Source organism: Ornithodoros turicata, chromosome 7, assembly GCF_037126465.1.
Source record: "Ornithodoros turicata isolate Travis chromosome 7, ASM3712646v1, whole genome shotgun sequence".
NCBI lineage: Eukaryota > Metazoa > Arthropoda > Arachnida > Ixodida > Argasidae > Ornithodoros > Ornithodoros turicata.
The window spans coordinates 10,860,015-10,880,908 of record NC_088207.1 but is presented as its reverse complement, the minus strand read 5'-3'; the positions used below and the strand labels follow the sequence as shown (position 1 = coordinate 10,880,908).

The 20,894-nt window shown below is 47.6% G+C and overlaps 2 protein-coding genes across 2 annotated transcripts in view; one reads left to right on the top strand and one right to left on the bottom strand.

Moving 5' to 3' along the window:
* The window catches only part of LOC135399524 (myosin-14-like), a 33,295-nt gene extending 26,370 nt beyond the window's left edge, over positions 1-6,925 (bottom strand). Inside the window, exons 1-3 of the mRNA XM_064631268.1 lie at positions 6,819-6,925; positions 4,225-4,768; positions 3,713-4,118 (exon numbers count right to left, since the gene is read on the bottom strand). Coding sequence (XP_064487338.1) covers positions 3,713-4,118; positions 4,225-4,728 — 910 coding nt within the window. The 5' untranslated portion in view covers positions 4,729-4,768; positions 6,819-6,925. The remainder of the gene's footprint in view (positions 1-3,712; positions 4,119-4,224; positions 4,769-6,818) is intronic.
* A 6,058-nt stretch (positions 6,926-12,983) lies between these two features.
* Positions 12,984-20,894, top strand: part of LOC135400448 (N-acetylated-alpha-linked acidic dipeptidase 2-like) — an 86,824-nt gene continuing 78,913 nt past the window's right edge. The window contains exon 1 of the mRNA XM_064632280.1: positions 12,984-13,076. Coding sequence (XP_064488350.1) covers positions 13,043-13,076 — 34 coding nt within the window. The 5' untranslated portion in view covers positions 12,984-13,042. The remainder of the gene's footprint in view (positions 13,077-20,894) is intronic.

Genomic DNA, 20,894 nt, shown 5'->3' with positions numbered 1-20,894 from the left:
CTAGCAGGCTGGATGGGGCGTGTGGACCGGACGGAAACTTAGACTATTATTCAAGGTTCTTTGAAATGGTTAAGCTACGGACGACTACTACTGAGGCATCATCCGTAAGCTAAACAGTATTTGTTGCACGCCACGGTGCACCAGATGTCGTACGCTCCCACAATGAACCACAGTTCGGCTATCAAGATTTCAAGAGGTTCTGTGATGACAGGGGAATTCGGCAGACCACATCAAGTTGTTACTATCCACGGAGAAGCGGAAAGGGCAGAGCAGACCGCTAAAAATCTTGCGAAGACACCACAAGGCCTGGAACAGGCCTTATTGGTGTACTTGGAGCTGAGGCTGCGCTATACCTGGCAATACGTGGTGCTGAGGGATTCTGACCCGGGGGAACTCCTCATGGGTAGACGGCTTCGAACACCGGTTCCCACGACTGAATCTGTTTTGGAGCCTCGTTGGAACTAGACGCGGGTATACGGGGAACATAATCGGCCGCAGGCCGCATATTACAACAGGCGCCAAAACGCCGGAGAAAGGTCCCCCATCGAACCCCTCACCAGGGCCTTCACGCACTTTGGAGCCGGACAGTCGGGGACAGTGCTCGGACCAGCACAGCAACTAAGGTCCTATTTTGCAGAGACTGCGCACGGTACGGTAAGATGTACCAAAGGGCATCTGCACCCAATCGTACAGGCAGAAAGGTTGCACAGATGAACGGTCGTGGAGGCTACTGCAGCTGAAGAGGCGACGACACGCAGTGGTAGGGTCTCCAGACCCCCATTGCGCTTCGGCTATTAAAGAGAGCGAGGTTTAGCGTTATCGACATCGAGGCACGAGTGCTGATGCACCTCATGAGCGTGAGCCAATTCGCTTTTGGATGCTCGACTGAACAGAGGGAATAAACGGTTTGTTTTAGACGAACTGTTTGCACTCTTGTACTTCGACAACAGTACAGTCTTTGGGAATAGGAGCACCAACTGTACGGGCAACAGCAGAACCTTGTAGGATAACAGCATTCGCAACGCGGGGTGTAACCTTGGGACATGCTTGTACGGTAGTGCAGGAGAAGTCATGCTGTAAGTAAGTTGGTTGGTCCTGGTTGGAAAGCTGAAAAATAAGTTTAGCTGTGGAATTTCCGAAACAATCTTCACCAATCATGAAGGGCACCGGATTGTTGGTCACAACTGCTGCTTTGGCCAAGGCAGGGACGTTTCAGACTGTAACCTCAAGGATGGCAGTACCTATGGGCAGCACTGAGGAACCACCTACCACATTCAGAGGAGGCCGTTTCCATGGAAGGACCATGTAGGCGGGAAGAAGCTATTGGGACACGAGAGCGAGCTTGGATCCTAGGTGCGGGAATGCGTATAAGGCCTGTGATGTTGGTCTCAAAGAAGGAACACTGTCGCTGTTAGCTGTAGCCATCAGTAACAGCTGTGGTGCTGTGAAGTGCCGATGGCGACGGTTTTAGATTGGTTCCTTGAGCTTGGGAGGACTCAAAGCGAACCAAAGAACAAGGGCACTTGGATGCCAAATGTCCCAATGTTTTTTTTTTTTTTTACATTTGTAGCATATAGCGGTGGAAATATCTTGGCCTCTACGAAACGCTGTGACCCAGTATTGGTCGGAAATCGCCTTGTGTTTCGCTTTTTGTTCGGCAGTAGGCAAGGCAGAGATACGCTGGCGGCGCGCAAGCAAAGATTTCGTGTTGCCGTTCGTAGGACATGAAAGAGTGTGACCAGGGGCGGTAGACGAAGATATGCGACCATTTTGAATCTGTGACCCGGTTGTTGACATTCGCGGTTGAGGTGTACTGTCAGTCCGTTGCTGAGACATAAGGTGATGACAACACCGGAGAAACAGGAGACTATTCTCGAGATCAGTGACGACGTCAATGAAGCCTGCAACGGTCTTTGGTCGCTGGGTCACATTTGCTACCACAAAGTTGGGGTCTTGAAGTCCTTGAAGAAGATAGCGAATCTGCTGCTTTACGGTCAAGCGAACTGGAGAACTGACAAGGAGCTTGAGCATGGCGAACGCATAGCTGTCCAGTGATAGGCCTGGACTTTGAACGCATTCAGAGATTTTCTTTCCATTCTATCAGCGTGAGACCATCCCTGAACTGAGTCTGGAACACCACTTTCCAAGATAACCACGTTTCGTAGTGTTTCCCCAAGAGCGTCGTGCCATTTGCAGGCCGTTCCATGGAGTTTGCTTACAGCTCGAAGGGCTTTGTCAGACCACTGTGCGAGCTTGGGTGCGCATTCGAGCTCGCTCAACCACTACCTCGACGAGTGACGGCGGTTGTCTGGAAAGGTGTCGATGGACTGTGACATATCCGGCATCGTCGTAACTTGCAGCAACGACGAAGTGACTGACTAGAGAGAAGGCTGTGAAGCCTCCGAGGATACTTGCTAGGGGCGACTGGTGATCGTTGGGTACGACGTTGGACTGATAATGGCCAAGCGCCTCGTTCTTCTTGTATACAGTCGAACAGTCTACGTATGAGGGAATTTCGACGACTATGACATGATAACTCACGATGTCGCAGTTCTTGCTTAAGGGCTTCGTCACCAAGGGGATACGTCACCAAGATGTGATGATGGAGAATGCGTTCCAGTTGACGAGCGACGCCATCGCATTTCGAGGCGAAGGGCAAGGAGCGGAAAAGGCAAAGAGCAAGTAACGTGAACCTGCGACGACATGGACGGGGGTCGTATACTAAGCTGATATGTTCGGGCGGGGAAGCCAAGCAAGGAGGATGAGGCAATGGCGCGACGAATGTGCAAGGGGCGGCCATCATGGAATGTGTAATGTCCGTCTTGGGTGACCGTTGGCGAGACTGCCGTGGGAACGCGTACGGCCACTCGGACGGGTTTTACCGCAGGCGACGGAGATGCGGCCGGCTTGGAGTGGTGACGGACGATCCTCTGAGCTTGTGCTTGACTACTTATCGGATGCGGGCTTATACGCATGTTGAGATTCGAATGTAGACTACGTCATGCGAGGGTGCAGTCTGGCTAGGGTTTAAATGACTAGCGGGCGCTGAATCCCCGAGGTGGAGACCTGTGGGTCCACAGTCAACTGTGAGGGTGCAGTCTGTTTTGGGCTTCACGAGCTAGTGGACGTTGGATTCCCGAGGCCGTTGTCCGTGGGTCCCATGTGAGGGTGGGATGACGATGAGAAATGGACTGACGATGAAAATGATGAAAGGATGACGCCTAGAGCCTAGAGACACTGTGGCTACATAATGCTAACTGATAATGACTAACTAATGACTAATTACTAACTAATGGCTACATAATGAACTAATGATAACTGCCGCTCACAGGGCAAGGAACTCTTGCAATGAGCGGGAGAGAGGAGGCAATCGGGGGTAGAAGGTACTACGCTCATACCAGATGCGCACGGTGAATATATTTGAAAAACTGATGTAGTTTGGTGCTTCCAGAATTTTCTATTGTATTAAAAGAAATAAAGGTACTGGTTAACCTTGAACGACACTTGGGGCGGGTTGTATTTATCGTTCACGGTAATGCTTACTGGAATGTCACCAGGCTCTTTCACACCTCGTGGTCGTACCTGCATATTATTTTGGAGCTTTATGACGTATTGAAATTTCTCACTAAATAAATTGTCGACTGCGAACCTTATTTCTAAAACGAGAATATAACCTGTCATGTTTTACTACAGAATTAATCAAAATGCTCACCCACGAAGCTGGTAGTTGATAAGTTGGTCTCTCTCATTCGGAACATGTCATCCACCTCCTGTCGTTCGGCGAGCAGTTCTTGGGATTCTTCCGACGGAAATTCCAAATCCTCCACGTCTTTACCACTTGTAGCAAAAACACCTAACCCATCCTCACTGAAACAGAGCTTGGCTAGCAGCGGATCTCCACCGATGGGTCGTTTTGCAACTACGATATCCATAGACAACGGCATTATGTTTCTATCACGCTGTGCCTCCGACAGCTCTTGATATCTACGCTCCGGTTCATTCGATTGCGTACTCTGTTGCTCGCCCACAACGGAGCTCTCAAGGTTCTCCATGATCTGCGCCTGCCAGTGGGGAACTCTGCGCTCTTCGGATGAGTGCACCACGCTCTCGCCGAGCACCTGTAATTTGGTAAACGAAACGGTGTTACATAACCGTTGCGTGGCAACGAAGCTCAACGTATACGCACAAACAAGTCTTCATATCTCAAGCGCAGATCGTACATACATTACGTTTTCCATGAGGAGAAATCTCTGAGCTTGCGGTATCAGCTTCAATCACTTCTGACACGTGTTTTGCTTCGTCACGCAGCTGAAGAGCCTCCTGAAGAGCACGTATTTCTTCCGTTAGAGCGTTGACCTGGTCATTCTTTTCGCATAATGATATCTTGAGCTCTTCCGTAGCTCCCAGCTCAGCCAAGGCATTTTCCAGACGACGCTGTAGCTGCTCCGTTTCCGCAACCTTCTGCCGCAGCTGGATTTCTGTCGCTGCCAGAATCTGCTTAGAATTGTCCTCCTTCACTTGCGCCTCAGCCAGAAGGTTTTCCTGCGACAGTCTCTCTCGTACGGTGTCCTTCAATTGTGCGATTTCGTTTTTCAAGGAAGCGATCTCTGCATTCTTGTTCTCGAGTTCAGTGTGAAGTTCTTCTACCGTCGAACAGCATGTTGTCACCTCGGTGCCTGACGTCTGCTTTGCAAGACAAGGGCAAGATGGCGGAACCGCTTTTTCCATCTCTGTTTCCCAGCCACGTGTATCCTTGCGTAAGTGCTGACTGAAGGATTAAACAAATAGTTATGTATTGGGGGTCGCGGGGGTGTACCTGCAAAATTAAATGCTCTTCGCGTTTCCGCGTTATTCGAACGTTTGCTCGGTTTGTACACTAATGTCGCAAGTGTCTGTTCCACAATTTCCACGAACCTGGATGGCATGGGTTAGAGCTTTACCAGGCGGAAAGCTGTGTTGAGGCAAAGCCTCAGCTTCCGCGGAACTGGAGTGAGCTGTAAGGTTGGGTGCTAACCTTGGCGATATAAAGAAGATAGCCAAGGGAGAAGAATGGCAACGCCACCTGGACTAACGCCTGATCACCAATTAAACGTCCATTAATCACAACCATACTATCAGCGGAAGTATACAAGAGCCATGTACACGAGCCACCATGAATCGCATGGGTAGCTGGCGGTAGGTATAGTTCGTAGTAGCTGAACAGCTGGTAGCAGCAGTTGTAGCTTGAATCCGACACCCTGCCACACCGATGCTTGGATAGCAGTGGCGGTTATAAACGTTTGTTTTTGATTTAAAAGAGACTAATTATGCCACTCCGCGACCAGTTATGTGGACTAAGTATACCAAAGTGGGCTAAGTGCATTCAGGTGAAACAGCATTTCAAATTTTAGAGCACAGAGGTAAAGAGGTGTAAGAATAGCGAAACTACACAATCCCGTGAATATCCCTAACTCTTCTAATGCTGACATTACTGCGCATGAGATATCACATGCTTACTAGTAGAAATAAGCATGGCAGATGTTTTCGCTTACGCAGAAGTGTGTCGCAGCATTTGTAGGTTGAAGTACGACATGAAGCAAAATGATTTTTCTCAGTACACTGACGCATAGTACAGTGCGTGCATGATGCAATCATCGGCAGTGCCACAGCCCCTTTAAAAGAACAGTCACCTTCAGAAATGTGTGCATCAAACGAGTGTACACAAAGCTTGACATCGTTCGACGGCCGGCCTACTTTATCTCCCGACAAATCGCCTCTGCACCTGAGAAGGCGTCAAAAACATCATGGTGACGTAGGCTTACCATACCTAAAAGCGCTAAAACACGAAGGACGCACAACAGAGACAGACCGTGTGCACTCTCAACACTTATTTATTTCAACAACATTCCCCGATGTTGAAAGCGCGTACGTCCATGTCCGTTAGTCGTTTTTTTTTTTTTTTTTTGCGAATGTGCCCAAAGATGTGTTTTAACGACGTAGGCTTGAAGGGCGAATCGCAGGGCAGCACACAGATGATTGGCGTTGCTTCCGGGTTCGTCTGCTTTGCTTACTAGGCGCCTTGCAGACGATCACCACTCGAGCGGCTCTAAGTAGTCAAGGGCGCTTTCTCATTGGTTAGTCCCATTGCGACGTTTTCTCATGCTCTCACCATAGTCTCAACGTCTTCTGCCTGCCCTTGTGGTTAAATCACGAAATTGCAGAAAATATACGCGGTGCTTATCGGTGAGATTTTCCGAATCAACGCCAGTGACTGCGGAGGAATAAAATGCCCCCATAGTTTTGGGATCGAAAGACACGAAGGCGACGGTTCTTTCAACATGTCGCCAGCAATGCTGACTCGACGCAATGCGGATGTGCAGGCATAGCGCAGCTCAATTTGCGCAGCGCAATTACATTCCCGAATGACAGTCAGACTAATTACGCATCAATTCGAAAATATGTACGTACAATCCGAATAGTTCAGTAGTGTTGCTGCGTAGCGAGAACTTGTGGCACAGAAAAGAAAACAAAAAACATAGGTACAGGTTACACCTCTTAACGTTAAGTTGAGTCATAACATAGGTGGGCTACGGTTGAATCCACTAAAGGACGCATGGAGTCATGAGCATCGACAACCCGATTTGGGAAGAGAGACGAATAATTATAAATATTCAAGGCATGGCTCTACTTCGGATTGCTTGAGATTTTCAGCCTGTTAGAGGAGCTTGTAGGGAACCCAAGAATCCTGCTAATGTTTGCCAGTCATCGAGAAGGCACGAAAAACACGCAGTCAAACACAGGGTACATATAAAAAGTTGCGAAAGAAGAAAGAAAGTTACCTTAGAAGTCAGGTCGGTGAGCAAACAGTACAAAATTTCAATATCTACAGCTGTACAGCTTGCAAAAATACGATGCACGCACATGTAATGCGGCAACACGTGATGGCATTTCTGGTACACGCGCAAATACGTTGAAAGTCTTTTCTTCTTCTTCGTCACGCTTTCCGTGCTTGATCAACCAAGGAAGATTGGACACCGCAGGGCCTAATAATCCCGGTGCCAGATGTGCTGTCTGGGTAGCCCGCCATAGTCTGGGCTTTTTCCTGGGTGTTCCCCAGACGCTTTCAGACATATATGTCGGCACAGTTCCCTTAGAAGTCGGCCCAGGACGCACATTCTCCCAGGGCGTCAGTAGTGATCACAGCCGGCACCGGGATTGCAATCCGGGAGGTACCCAGGGTCGAATCCCCGTGCCGGGTGTGCAGTCTGGGGTTTTTCCTGGGTTTTCGTCCGATGAGGGCTTTCAGACATATGGCGGCACATTTCCCTTAGAAGTCGGCCCAGTACGCACATTCCCCCAGGGCGTCAGTCGTGAAGCTGCCCACCTCTGTGAGGCCGACAACGGCGTGCCCGTGCTTTCAACAGCAACACCACCGCAATGATCAGCCACCGACTGTACTGTATCGGTGTTTTCCCTGCGTTTTCCTAAGACGAGGGGCTTTAAAGGGGCACTCAAATGCAAAAAACAACTTGTTTTCGAAGGAAAGTACGTGTTTCAATTAGCATACACAACGAAAAAATAGTTCGCACAGCGCTACCGTTTAGAAGAAAAACACAATTAAACAGGGCCGTCTTTAGCGGCACCCAGTGGTGGTGGTGGTGGTGGTGGTGATAGGGCTTGCCGTTGTCGGCCTCACGTATGTGGGCAACGTCACGACTCACGCCCTGGGGGAATGTGCGTCCTGGGCCGACTTCTAAGGGAACTGTGCCGACTCTGAAAGCACCCAGTGGAATCCTTAAGAAGCAATGAGTGGCGGCACCCAATGAGACAGCAGGAGATGCGCTCGCATTCCTATCATGTGCGTGTGCATATTTGAAACGGGTCCGGTCGTAGTATCGTGTATGTCGCGATATTTTGTATGTTTATACTCGTGTTTGGTCTTTTTCAACAGGTTTCGCCTTCTAGAGCTTGAATATTCGTATAGTACTAACTAATTTATCAACAGTAAACATAGGTGTTAGAATATGTAGTCCTTCACGCCCTCTTGGTTCTGTTTTCCTGCACTCCTATCTCTTTCCCTTCGTTAATGGCTTCGTGTAACTGCAGCACTTCTGCGGGGGCGACACCCTCGCCAATCTTTGTTTTTTGTATGTGTTTGTGTTGGAATAAACTTGAGCCACAGTGGTACCAGCCCTCGGGTCCATGCTCTCGGCCTTTTTAAGCGGCAGCCTGGTCCACTGTAGGCAGGTCGTCTTGTGGAAACTGATTTAAACTGGAAACTGAAACCCCGCCAAAGAACCGAAAAGAAGTGCAAAGTTTCCTTGGAATCCACAACTACAATCGCCGTTTCATAAAAAGATTTTGCGCGCATAGCCCGACCATTAACCAATCTCACGAGGAAGGACGTACCCTTTGCATGGCCAGCTGAATGTGATTCCGCTATGGCCACCTTCAAGTAACGCCTTTTGTGAACGCAAAAAGGTGATCCATTCTCGGCTACTCGGCTAGACTTGAGAAAGGTTGAGCGTAAAGTATATAAAAAAAGGAAAAAAAAAAAGCCTGGCCACATCCAGTCCACCAACGCTCTGCCCTCAAAGCTCTCTTCACCTTTTTGGATACCATAGGACTTCGATCCTTATTGTGAGGGGGCTCATTCGTCGCGTCACCACCAGCATCATCTCGCAATAAAGTTGTTGTTGCAAAAGAAAAAAGAAAGAAAGAAAAACAGCCAAGGAGTGATGATGCGAGAGGGGACCATCGACGGTGTACTCCACCGCAGAGGAAACAATGAACAAAACGGGGTCGAACTGGGGACGAACTGTTCTTGTCGTCCCCAGGTGCCTTCGTCCTTAGATACTTCGAGCTTGCCATGATGACATGACGGCAGCACATGTAGGCACCAAGCGCACCTGGAAGAAGATACGAGGCAGGCATACTCCTTGCCGAAGATGTTTCTGACGTTACGAAGTACGTGATGGGCTTCAATGTTTGCAGATCAGGAAAGCGCCTGCTCTCAAGCCAATGCGGTCCCTGCAAGCCATTCCACCTGTTTCACGTCGCTTTCAGCAGGTTTGGATGGATTATGCGGGTCCGCTTAAGGAGTCAAAAGGAAGAGAAAAAATGGTAACGGCTACATACTGGTAATGACCGACTACCACTCCAAGTTTGCCGAAGCCGTTGCAACCCCAGTTGCCACTGCATCCTGTGCGGCCCAAGGATTCGTCGAGAACATCGTGCTCAAACATGGAGCTCCGGAGGAGCTGATCGCAGATCGCGGACAGCACTTCGTAGCTACGTGTTACTAGAGGAAATACTCGTCCTGCTGAAGACGAATCATGCAGAGACAACGGCTTATCATCCGCAAACGCAAATTGTTGCTGAGAGGGAGAGAAATGCGTTGCGCAAGAACAAACAGTGCTACGATCAACGCAGACGGGAAACACTGCTTCCAACCTGGCGACTTCGTCTATGTAAGATCACCGGAAACGTCGAAGGACAGGACAACGAAGCTTTTACACTGCTGCCACGGCCCATTCCGACTTGTAAGGCAGACTGCAGAAAACGATTGGGAAGTAGAAAATACAACTGGCTCCAAGACAGATGTGGTGAATGTTGCTCCACTGAAGCCGTATCGCCCGGAATGGGAATTAGACAGCTCAGACAGCGATCCAGATTTTTCAGATGATTCGCCAGAGGAACATGGAGCCTCGAACCTTGTCAAATTCAACACCGAGGACGAATTTTTTACTGCCGACGACTGATCGGACGTCGAGGACGACGTACTTACGAATGATACCGATGCACATAGCCGACCTCGTCATAACGAGCGACCTACGAAACGCGAAACGGTTCAGACGTAATGTGAGTTGGGAGAGATCGGAACTACGATTTACATGGCGGATTGAACCGCGTTGCAAAATAAATTCTAAACATGAACAAAACAAAACTGCAACCCAAGTGCGCGAGGTATTTCGCATTTCCTCCTTCGTATGTCGTATGGTAGGCTGAATTACCTTAGGCTGAAAACTGAATAAACCGAGGGTTGTTATAGTCTTTCCATCAAAAAAAGAAAAAGAACGAAACGCCCAACATTACACGTGAAGGTACATACTTCCGGGAAATATGTGGTCAGAAAGGACAAGAAGTGCCATTGGTCGTGTTTTGTTTATTATTTTCTTCTTCTTTCTGGGAGTTGCGGGTTTCCTTGTACGCGATGCCGTCCAGCAACCCCAAGTGTTGTTTTCATTTTGGGCTGTGAAAATAACGGCCAGTCCCTGAGCAGGATGTAACAGGGTGTATACGATGAGTGGACTAGTGAACGATGAGTGAGAGCATGTTCGACATTTTTTATGGCATACAGCGTTGCATTTTAGCACCGACTGCTGGCCTGTAGGTACGAAAGCATAAAAAAATATCACTACAATATCTTTTAAAACTCAAGAGATATACGCATGCAAACACGGCACAACTGAAACACTCGAATTCAGGGCCGGATTTTCTCGATTTTCTTGCACTATTCAGCAGAAATTATTCATTTTACCGCTGTTGATCATCACGCACAATGAGCTTCTAAATATTAAAAAGAAAAAAATAATGAAAGTCCAGGAGGTCTGTGGGAGCTCCCTGCCTGAACTGACGTGAAACCGGCATTATGCTCTTTTTAATATAACCTGGAAGATGGTGATAAAGTAAAAGAAGAAAATGGGGATGTCAGCCGCGACAGAGTCGGACTGGCTACCCTAGGACGCCTACAAGCCGTGAAAATACAAACAGATGCACATATGGTGAATGGGTTAACGTGCATAGTGTAGGACAAAAGGTTACAGAACGATTGAGGGTAGGATGACAGATGAGAAGTAATATCCCGGGGGAGCACACCAAGCACACATTTATCAAGTCATAGGGGCGGACATATATTAGACTTTTCAACTCGACACTGTGTAATATCACGTTACAAGCGCTCTTAGACCGCTCAAAGCGTGGATAAAACAAAGTTAACATGATGTCCTACGACCCTTAGTATCGCATCAATTACATTCAAGCATTTTCGGTTAGTACTACAAGGATGACACTTTTTCTTTTTTTATATATGACTTCGTTATTCTATTTATCCACAGTAAGTGCTTGCGTCCAGAGATAATACTTCTGAGGTGCTACAGGCACAGGGGAGACTCTTGAGGGTCAACGTATGTCCTGTACACACGAATGTCGCTACAGCACCAGAATACAATGGAATTTCATGTTGTATTGCTGACACCGTGTTTCTTTATACGCGGTTAACTGCACGAGTTACATAGGAAGCAAAAGAGTTACGTAACTAATAAGATGTGTGCCAAAGTACACTGTATATAATGCCCCAGAGTTGAGCTAAATGACAATCTAGCTGAAGAGTCTACCACAGGCCTACGTTCCGTGAAAAAATCATCGGAGCTTCCTGTACACAGCAACTCGATAATCTAGGTTAAAAGCAAAGGGTGAAGAGAAAGACACCATCGACGAGGCAAGCTCTCGGATTCAGTAATCGTTCTTTATTTTGTTTTCTCCCGTCTGCCATCACCCAATCAAGATAAGACATGGGGCAACGTGCTTCGCAACATTCCGATATCTTTCGCTTGCAGGGATCTTCAGCTAGGCAGACGTGACGGCAGCAAATGTCACGTGGTCTCGTTACAAAGAAGCGCGGATGCTAGTTAACGGTCAGTACAAAAACCAAAGCACTGCAGGTCAAAATATGTTCAAGATAAAAATAGTCAAGCAAATATACACCGTCACACACGACTAGTTCAACGAGAACCCGCATGGTTCGCAGCGAGCGCATAGCGCCGGAACTCAGGAGATCGGCTTCAAAACAGAGGCGTCGCACATTTATGTATTGAATACGGCGGTAAGCACACCAGTCTTTCTAGTCCACCATACAAAAGCTCACCCGCACCCGACCCTCTACCGGCAACGCGATGAACGTTGACGAGTAAACTGAGAGAACTCCCTGGTGTGTGCCTGATGATTAGATATGTCTGTGTGCATGGTTTCTTGTACATCAGCGCAGGGGGCAAAAAGGGGCAATGCGTGTTGGTTTGAGACCTGAGGCATGATGATACGAAACGCAACATCTATAAGGAAGGACCCACATGCGCTGTTCCCGCTAACGGTGTCAGCGTTTGTTCCGCCCTTGTCAGCGACGTTTCACGTCATATTTCGAGCCACTGCAGTAGATACGCCTAAGAAATTGAGCAACTCGGTGTACCTTCTAATAGTTGTAGTGTGCCTGATTACAGTAGGGACCCAGGAAACCGTTTCCTTGGAGGATTAGACCTAGAATGAATGTTCATTAAGCTGGCGCATCCTGCCTCCCTCTTTGTCGCTCACAATAGTGTTTTGGTAAAATGCTGTGACCGCACCGGACCCGCTGTCTGCTGCGCCGTCAACAATGACGCCTGCACCAGTTACCCGCACGACACCGAAAACCCCGCAACGCCCGCAAGAACGCACACGCGGGTGCGCGCGGGTACCGCGAGCCGTGCAGGACTCTAGTCCTAAGTCCATTTACCTCAAGTGCGCGTTGTGCGCAGTTCATGAGTGCTTTGTCACGTCTACCTCCTCCTGAAGGAAAGCACTCGAAAATTCGCAGTGCAGTCACATTGGTAAAATAATGACGGCGAAATGGTTAGATTTTTTATATATTTTTTTTTGTGCTGTAGTAATGACACTTCTTTCTTATTCATCTGCATTTCACTGTCACTGTTGCACGTGAAAAGAAGGTGAGTCCCGCTACACTTGAAGTAACAGGAAATAATACTTTATAATTTCCTCAAACGGTGTAACATTCCACTTGAATAAAGAACAAAAACAAAAAAAGAACACACAAAAAATGGAAAGAAGCGAAACACAAAGGTTTACAACAGCCCCGTGATACACCGTGATACACCGAGGAGGGCGAAGAAGCCGGTCGTATGACCTCTGAACTTCCTGAGGAGAAGAAGAAGAAGAAGTAGAAGAAGAATGAAACTGCGTGGTGTGACTATGGTAGTGTGACTTTGTTAGCCTCTCCGATACAACGTGAACCATGACGCACGCAATAACTTTCAGGCCAAGTGGTGGTAAGTTGGTTTGTGCTGAACTTCGTTCGCATATTTTGCAGGATACGCTCGTACGGAGTACACTGTAAAAAATGAACTTCACCGCATAGCACGCTCCTAGTCAAGCATAATCTCGAATGATATCGTTATCTGCCCTGATTTGTTGAAAACGGGAGGGGTACGCCTTTTTGCGACACTTATGCTGTTTATAATTGTCACAAAAACGGCGTACTCCTCCCGATGTAGCTTGTCCCTCGTTTCTGGAGAACATCATCTTTATTGTGTTATGAGCTTACATGCAGGTAGAGTACACATGCTGCTTTCCAACCACTTGCCCATGCATTTCAGATCTTTGGATAGAGACAATGCCTTGGAAGTGCACAAGATATACAGGGTGGTCCACCAACCATGACAGAAATTCATAGTAAAAAACGTAGGCCACGGAGAAAGATGCGGTCAAGGGACTTTTTTCTGCCAATAACTTTTGCCACATATTGGTAACATTTTTATTTCATTTCAATTGACAAAAAGTTAATTTCTTGAATTGAACTCCAAAAATTCCCAAGGCAACCTAACGTTTTCTTTGCGGAAATGGGTTCCCCGTGGTCATTTTACTCAGTATAGCACATATTCCCGCTCGTAATGCAATGGCAATTGCCGAAATAACTTCGCCGAAAATATGTGGAAATGAGTCCTTGGTTCCGCCTCTTTTTTGACGGCTCGTAGTTTGAGCGCAAAGCTGCGAAGAAAGGAGGTTACATTGACACGCCACACGAGGGGGGAAGGGTTACAATACTTACCCACGGAACAAACACGCGGTGAGTGCGAGCATCACAGCTATCTTATCAAAAACGAGGTCACCCGACGGCTTGTAACGATAATTGCTTGTACTAATTACTTTTAACTAATGCACGAGGGCTTGGATGCCAGCAGCGTAGAAATCCTTACCGGCGCGTAGCAGCCATGATCGGAACGCATTCTTGACATCGTCGTAGCAGCTGAAGTGGCGGCCCCCAAGGTACGCCTTCAGTGGCCCGAAGAGATTGAAATCGCTGGCTGCGATGTCTGGACTGTAAGGGGGATGTGGCAGCAACTCCCAGCGCCAAGTTCCTGTAAGGTGCGTGTCGTGAGATGTGCGGTATTCGGGCGTGCATTGTCCTGTAGGACGAAGACTCCTTTGGTGATGAGGCCCGGCCGCTTTTGCTTCAGCGCCTTATGCACATCCATGAGAACCTGGCAGTAATATGCACTATTGATGGTGGTACCACTGGGCAGAAAATCAACATGAACAACGCAAGAATTGTCCAAGAGAACCGTGGGCATGGCTTTACCCGCAGACGGGGTGCTTCAGAACTTCTTGGGAGCTGGCGAGCCCGGATGCTTCCACTGTTTTGATGCGCGTTTAGACTCAGGAGTGAAATGGTGCACCCACGTTTCATCGCACGTGATGATCCGATCAAGGGACGGCTGGCCAGGATCGTCCGGCACTGATGTACGGCCGTCTCGGAACCGTTTGCGCCACTCAAACGCTTTGCTGCGGCTAAGTGTATCGTGGCCATACTGAGCCTGAAGTCTTCTGTGAATTTCACTGTGACTTTACGCCTTCATTCACGAGGAAATTCATGACAATTCGCTGTTCGATGTGCGCGCCCACCACGTTGTCGGCCATCTTGTCCAGCACGTGTCTTCTGTTTTGCACAAACTTTGGATCACCACGTGGTGAACGCGGGGGCCTGTGGCGTGCGAAAATGAAATTCGTACACTCAGGAGACAGAAAGTCCCGGTTTGACTTGAACGCCCCTCGTACTTAAAGGGACAGTCTGGACCCCAGAGGTGAAGCAAATCGGCCTCGTCAGATGATTCCTTATATCTCTCCAAGCTACTAAGCAATATATCGTTTATATTCGGCTCCAACAATTTATAATGCAATTTTCAACTTGCAGCTTTTGCCCCCGACTGAAAGCCGCACTTCAACACCCGTGACGCCAGGAGCTTTCTTTTCCGGCCTTTGCGGCGTCTGCTAGGCTCCTCTCGGCGGGCTGCGTGTTCTTTGTGCATTGGCGTTCTTGGTTTCCGTACTTTCAATACGCATGGCATTCCTGCTTTTTATTAACAGTGACTGGTTACTGCATGTGTGAAGGTGTTGTTGAGCGATGAAGCCTAGGTGTTCCTTAGTGCATCGTGAGAACAAGAATGAATACACAACGTGCGTGTCATTTTTCGGGTTTGCGGAGACCCAACCCCCAAAACAGTTCTGGGTAGCCAGTATTCACCGTCCTGGATAAAAGCGCGGTGCAGTACCAATGCCTTTTGAAAAGACAAGTATGTGTTGTTAAGTTTCAGCCCCGTTCTCGTCACAGATTTGGCCTACACAGCATAAACATTTGTCAGGTGCGTCTCTCTGAGCTCCAACACCAACACCTGGATTGTGATGTATGATAGAAGGGAAAAACCCGTAGCCTCAGGATGGCAGAGCATTGCAGAGATCAATCACAAAATGCTTTGTTTATTCCGCCATGTTACATCAGAGAGAGAAAACCGAGCGCGCCCCCTGGGCATGATAACAACTCATTCAAACCGAAACCGAACTTACATTCAGTACACATGTATGCATCATATATAACACTCTCCTCCTACTTAGCTTGACAATAGTCCTTCAACCAAGCGGGTGGTCTTCTGTTACGCGATACCCGGGTGTTGCCCTTGGTAACTACTGAGGTGTCACTTGCTGGTGTCTCAGGTGCCTCTGTCCTTGGCACTGCAGGCCTTGCTGGCAAGCTCCTCTGTGGATGATGACACGTTGTCACTGTTCTCGGCTGCCGACACTTTCATTGGCCGATGTGATCAATGTGTCTTCTCGCGCAAGACCAGCAGCAATATCCATGACCCATGAGCGTTCTCCCAGCTTCCTCACCAACGTCCCTGTGATCCACTTTGGCATGCCCAGAAAGTTTCTCAAAAGCACAGTTTGTCCTGGCACTAAATTCCGTACTCTGGAGATCTTTGGGTCCTCAGCAGGCTCGTGACTCTTCTTGGCTTTCAGGTAGGTTAGCCATAGAAGGTAGTTCTCTTCCAAACATTGCTCCTGCCGGTGTGCAACCTATTGCGTTGTATGTTATTTGAACAGAAACCGTACAAGTCTGCACTCTACTGTTTCTTCCTGATCACGCATGAGCGCAGTCTTGGTTTCTCCAACCATTCTTTCTGCTTGTCCATTAGTGGCAGGATGGTATGGGGCACTTGTAACTGACCTGATTCCCTTCCTTCTGAAAAAGTCTTGGGTCTCCAACGCGACAAAAGGAGTACCATTGTCGGACGCTACCTTGAGTGGAATTCCGACTGTGGCAAAAAGTCCACGCAGTTCTTCTACAACGGTACTAGCTGTTGCTCGGCGAACTACACGCACCTCGAATCCATTTCGTGTATGAATCAACCACGATGAGCAACATCGCACCTTCCCATGGCCCTGCAAAATCTAGATGGATGGTATCCAACGGCTGTGTTGCACGTGTCCACTCTGTCATAACAGTCTTCGGCGGTAACCGGCGATGTTGTTGGCACTTTGCACATTGTTCAACCCTAGCCTGAATGTCATCATCAATGCCCGGCCACCATAGATAACTACGTGCACACGCCTTCATGGCTACAATAGTAGTAATCACCGTTAATTAGTAATCACGATTAATTAATCAATTAGAGCTAATTGGGACCCCCATTAATCAGCATCATCCAATGAGTCATCACACTAATTGGGGAGCGTCTAACTCGTGTTCAGGCTAGCTGTGCGTTGGCGTTAACCTGTGTCCATAAAAAAGGTAAAAATAGATAGAGATAGAGTGGAGAGAAGGAGTTTAGTTGAAGATCAACGACGGCGATCTTGAAGAAAGCGGTACAGAATGGCCGCTGACCATCGCCGGGCGACGGAGCACAGAGGCAGGTTGCAAAGCATCGCAGCTATGACCACAAGTTCCGGACATCCTGAGACGTCAGCTGTGACATCATCATGACATGTCTGGGCAGGTTAGGACAGCTCTGGACATGCGAGGAGAAAAAACACTCATAATACAGAGGCTGGGAAAGCAAGAGTAAATATGCTAACCATCAATAGCTAACAACAAAAAGAATTAGTTACACAACAAATGAGTCCACCACAACAGGAGCGCCGAACGATGCGACTGCTCCATCCGACAGCCAGGCAGGACTGCGGAGACTGCGGAGTAACCGAGCGCATGTCTGCTCTCCACGACAGCCAGCGAGCAACTGACTGGAGCGCCGTGCCGCTACGCATGCGCGCGCTCTTAGCGCCCTCTTCGGCGACCACCTGCGAGAGGCTAACAGAGAAGTGCATTCCTGCGCCCTCTTCTTGTGTTGCTCATTGGTCGTGACGTCATCCCACTGTCCCAAGGCTCCACCGCTTTTTTTTTGAGACGGTCGACACAATTGGACAAGGTCAATCTGCAATGAAGCCATGGCATGACGTCATTATGCACCTGCGTGGCTCAGGGACGCGTACGCTCTAGACAGGGGACCTATTATTTATTGAATCACTGTCCCAAGATTATTTCCTTTATTCTTCTATAACGATTGCATAGGAAACTATTGCAGAAAAGCACCATGCATGAAAGATGATCGTGGGAATTCCAAAGTCTTACTAAATGAGGCTTGCAAAAGAACAAAATATCCTAACACGTAACTCCATCATTGCCTAATAAGAAGACTAGGTACTCAACAAATCAACGCAGAATACGGGTAACAAGGAGGGCAGAACGATGCGTCTACTCCATCCGACAGCCAGGCACGGAACTGAATCGTAATGCTTTTCTCTCCTCTATAAAGTCATGAATCTGTCCCTCTTGCGGTTACTTTCTGAACTAATTTAATCGCAAAATTATTAAGAATCGTTCTGGCATTATTCTCATTCAGAGCAGCACTAGCGTTATCATAAAGACAAGAATGTTCCTTGTCAAAAAAGAAAAAAAATACAAAGCATCAACAGAGGAAAGCATGCATGTCGGGGCATGTCAGGACACATCAGGACAAATCGCACGACTGCTGGGAAAACAGAGGAAAACAAACACTTGTACAGAGGGAAAAGACACTCACCATCATCAGACACGTACACTACATTCCCTCATTGTAAATCCGCTCGTCACAAAATCCACCTGCATCGTCGAACACCATTCTCCAGTGACGAACCACACATCCGCACCCCATCAGAGGCAGACGGAACCCCACCGAAGCTACGCTCTTCCACTGACGGCCAACGCAATTGCTAGGAGCAGAATTAACGTGTCCACACCCGCCAGTGTCCAAGAGAGAAGTGAATCCTTGCGCCCCTGCAGGCTGTTCTCATTGGTCGTGAGGTCATCCTATTGTTTCAGGGCTACACTGTTTTTTTTTCACTATTGCTCCTCTGGACAAGGTCTACCTGAAACAATAGTGTCGCGGTATGACGTCATCAAGCAGCTGCGTGGCTCAAGGACGCCTACGCTCTAGACAGGGGGCCTGTTATTTATTGAATCACTATCCCAAGATTATTTCCTTTATTCTACTGTAATGATTGCATAGAGAACTATTGCAGAAAAACACCATACATGAGAGGAGATTGTAGGAATTAAGTATTTCATTCCCAAAGTCTTACTGTACAGGAAAAACAAAATAATGGCTCAGCAAGACATGTCCATCCTATCCGAGGGCCAGGCAGCTAACTGAATGATGACGCTTTGTTCCTTGACTGAATAAAGCCATGCACCTGTCCCCCTTGCGGTTACTCTCTAAACTAAATGAATCGCAAAATTATTAAGAATAGCTCTACTCCCATTCAGGGCAGCACTATCGACATCGTCAAGAATGTTTCTTTTCAAAAAGAAAAAAAACGACATGTAGAAGGAAAGCATGTCAGAACAGGTCTGGGCATGTCAGCACATGTTTGTCAGACAACAAGGAGGAAAAAAGCGAAAAGAAACACTTGAACAATGCAGAAAACCAACATCAAACTATTTTAAGCACACGCACTCCTCTTATTCAAAAACAGTGCTCATCATAAATCCGTCCAGGACAATACACACCATTTTTCTATTGCTACACTTTTTTCCAGTAACGGTCAATGCATTGCTACAGAGTGCGTGACGTCATCACATCCTGTCTGAAGAAGACAGCGGCAAAGACAAAGACTCCTATTATTTATTGAATCGCAAGAGTATTTCCTTTGTCCTACTCTTAATGATATTCATTCTTACATTAAAATTCAACAACAAAGCACCGTGCATGTTAGCGATTTTCACCCCAAAGGCTCATCATGGTCATTAGAATCACATCACCAGTAAACTACCACTGCTCTTTTAAAATAATAAGTGAGTCCACTCAACATCATCACCAGGCTTATGTAATACATGACCCTTTCTATGCTCATACATTCGTTGTCTGAGGCTACACCTGCAAGCAAAAAGGCGCGAAAGCCTGGGGGCAAAGTTCTTTTTGCGCTCGACGGAGGACTAGACAGAACACCTTTACGGGAACATGACTGCATTCCTATACGATACTAATGATTATTGCATTGCAGTTTAGAAAGACTATAACAAAAGTCCGTACTACGCTCAACTATAATTTACGATTATTAGGCATGCAAATGTTTATTGCATTGCAGTTTAAAAAACTACTACAAAACTATAATTTTAGGAGCCTATTAAAATTCTACTTTCTATGGAAACTATAATTACCCTATTACTTGGATCGCTATTAAGGAAGCGCTTCAATTTTTTCTCTCTTCCCATTTCAGCCTTGTCATGCAGTGAAGCAGACTCACATCCAAAATAATTAATTTACACTGAGGGTGCCGTGCTTCAGAAATTCCTATCCTGCGCTCAGATGCAAGCATTTCTGCACGGATAACTATAACAGCGTACTTTTTCAACATACCGAGCTCCTAACAACATCTAACAAACAAGCAGAGAAACCCACTTCTCAGCTGTACCATGCGACTTTCTTCAGCGCGAAAGCAGTGATTTGAGGAAAGAGCAGCAAAAATTGCGCGCACTTGTGCTTGACTTCAAAAACTGAAGCATATGCTAAGAAACTAAGAAAAAGACACCCATTTCTGCTATCAGATAATTCTTGCTTAATGCTATATACACTGCCGAATTGTCCCATACCTACATACACAGCCGCATTGTCGCAAAGAAAGCACAGGAAAAGGGCACACAAATTCCTTTAAGGGAGAAGGGAAAAGGCTTAAGACCTCAGGAATAATAGCAGAGTCACCTGTCATCGCTACGCGGCTAACACAAGATAACAAGATAATAGCGGCGGGTAAAATTGCAACAATGCTAAACAAGTTCAGACATTCCATGATGACGTCACAAATAAAAAAAAAAGCACGCACACTCAGACAGCAGCTCAGGAATGCACAAGGAGACGTGCTTTATAGGAATTTCTCCTCCACGCTCACATACCAGCATTTCTGCACAAATACTTATAACTGCATACAGCTTACTCCATTATCATATCAAGCAAAGTGAATACTGACACCGCGATGGATTCCATTCACTTGGCAGCAGCCAAGTATTCCTTGGATGGCATTGTAGAGCGAGAAATGAGGCGACCAGGCTCTACTGAGGTCGATGGGTTTAATGACGGTTAATGGCGATGAACCGAAAACGAAAGCTCGGGTCACGCACAGTGCTGCGCGTAACCGATGGCGGTGCTGGTGATGATTATGACGCTGCTGCTACAGGGCTCCCCCCCGTGGCGGATGACAAGGCTGGCGAGGAGGGCCGAGGTTGGGGGAAAGGTCGGGCGCCGAGGCCAAGGAGTGCAGGAGCCGGACCCGAGGCGGCGGGC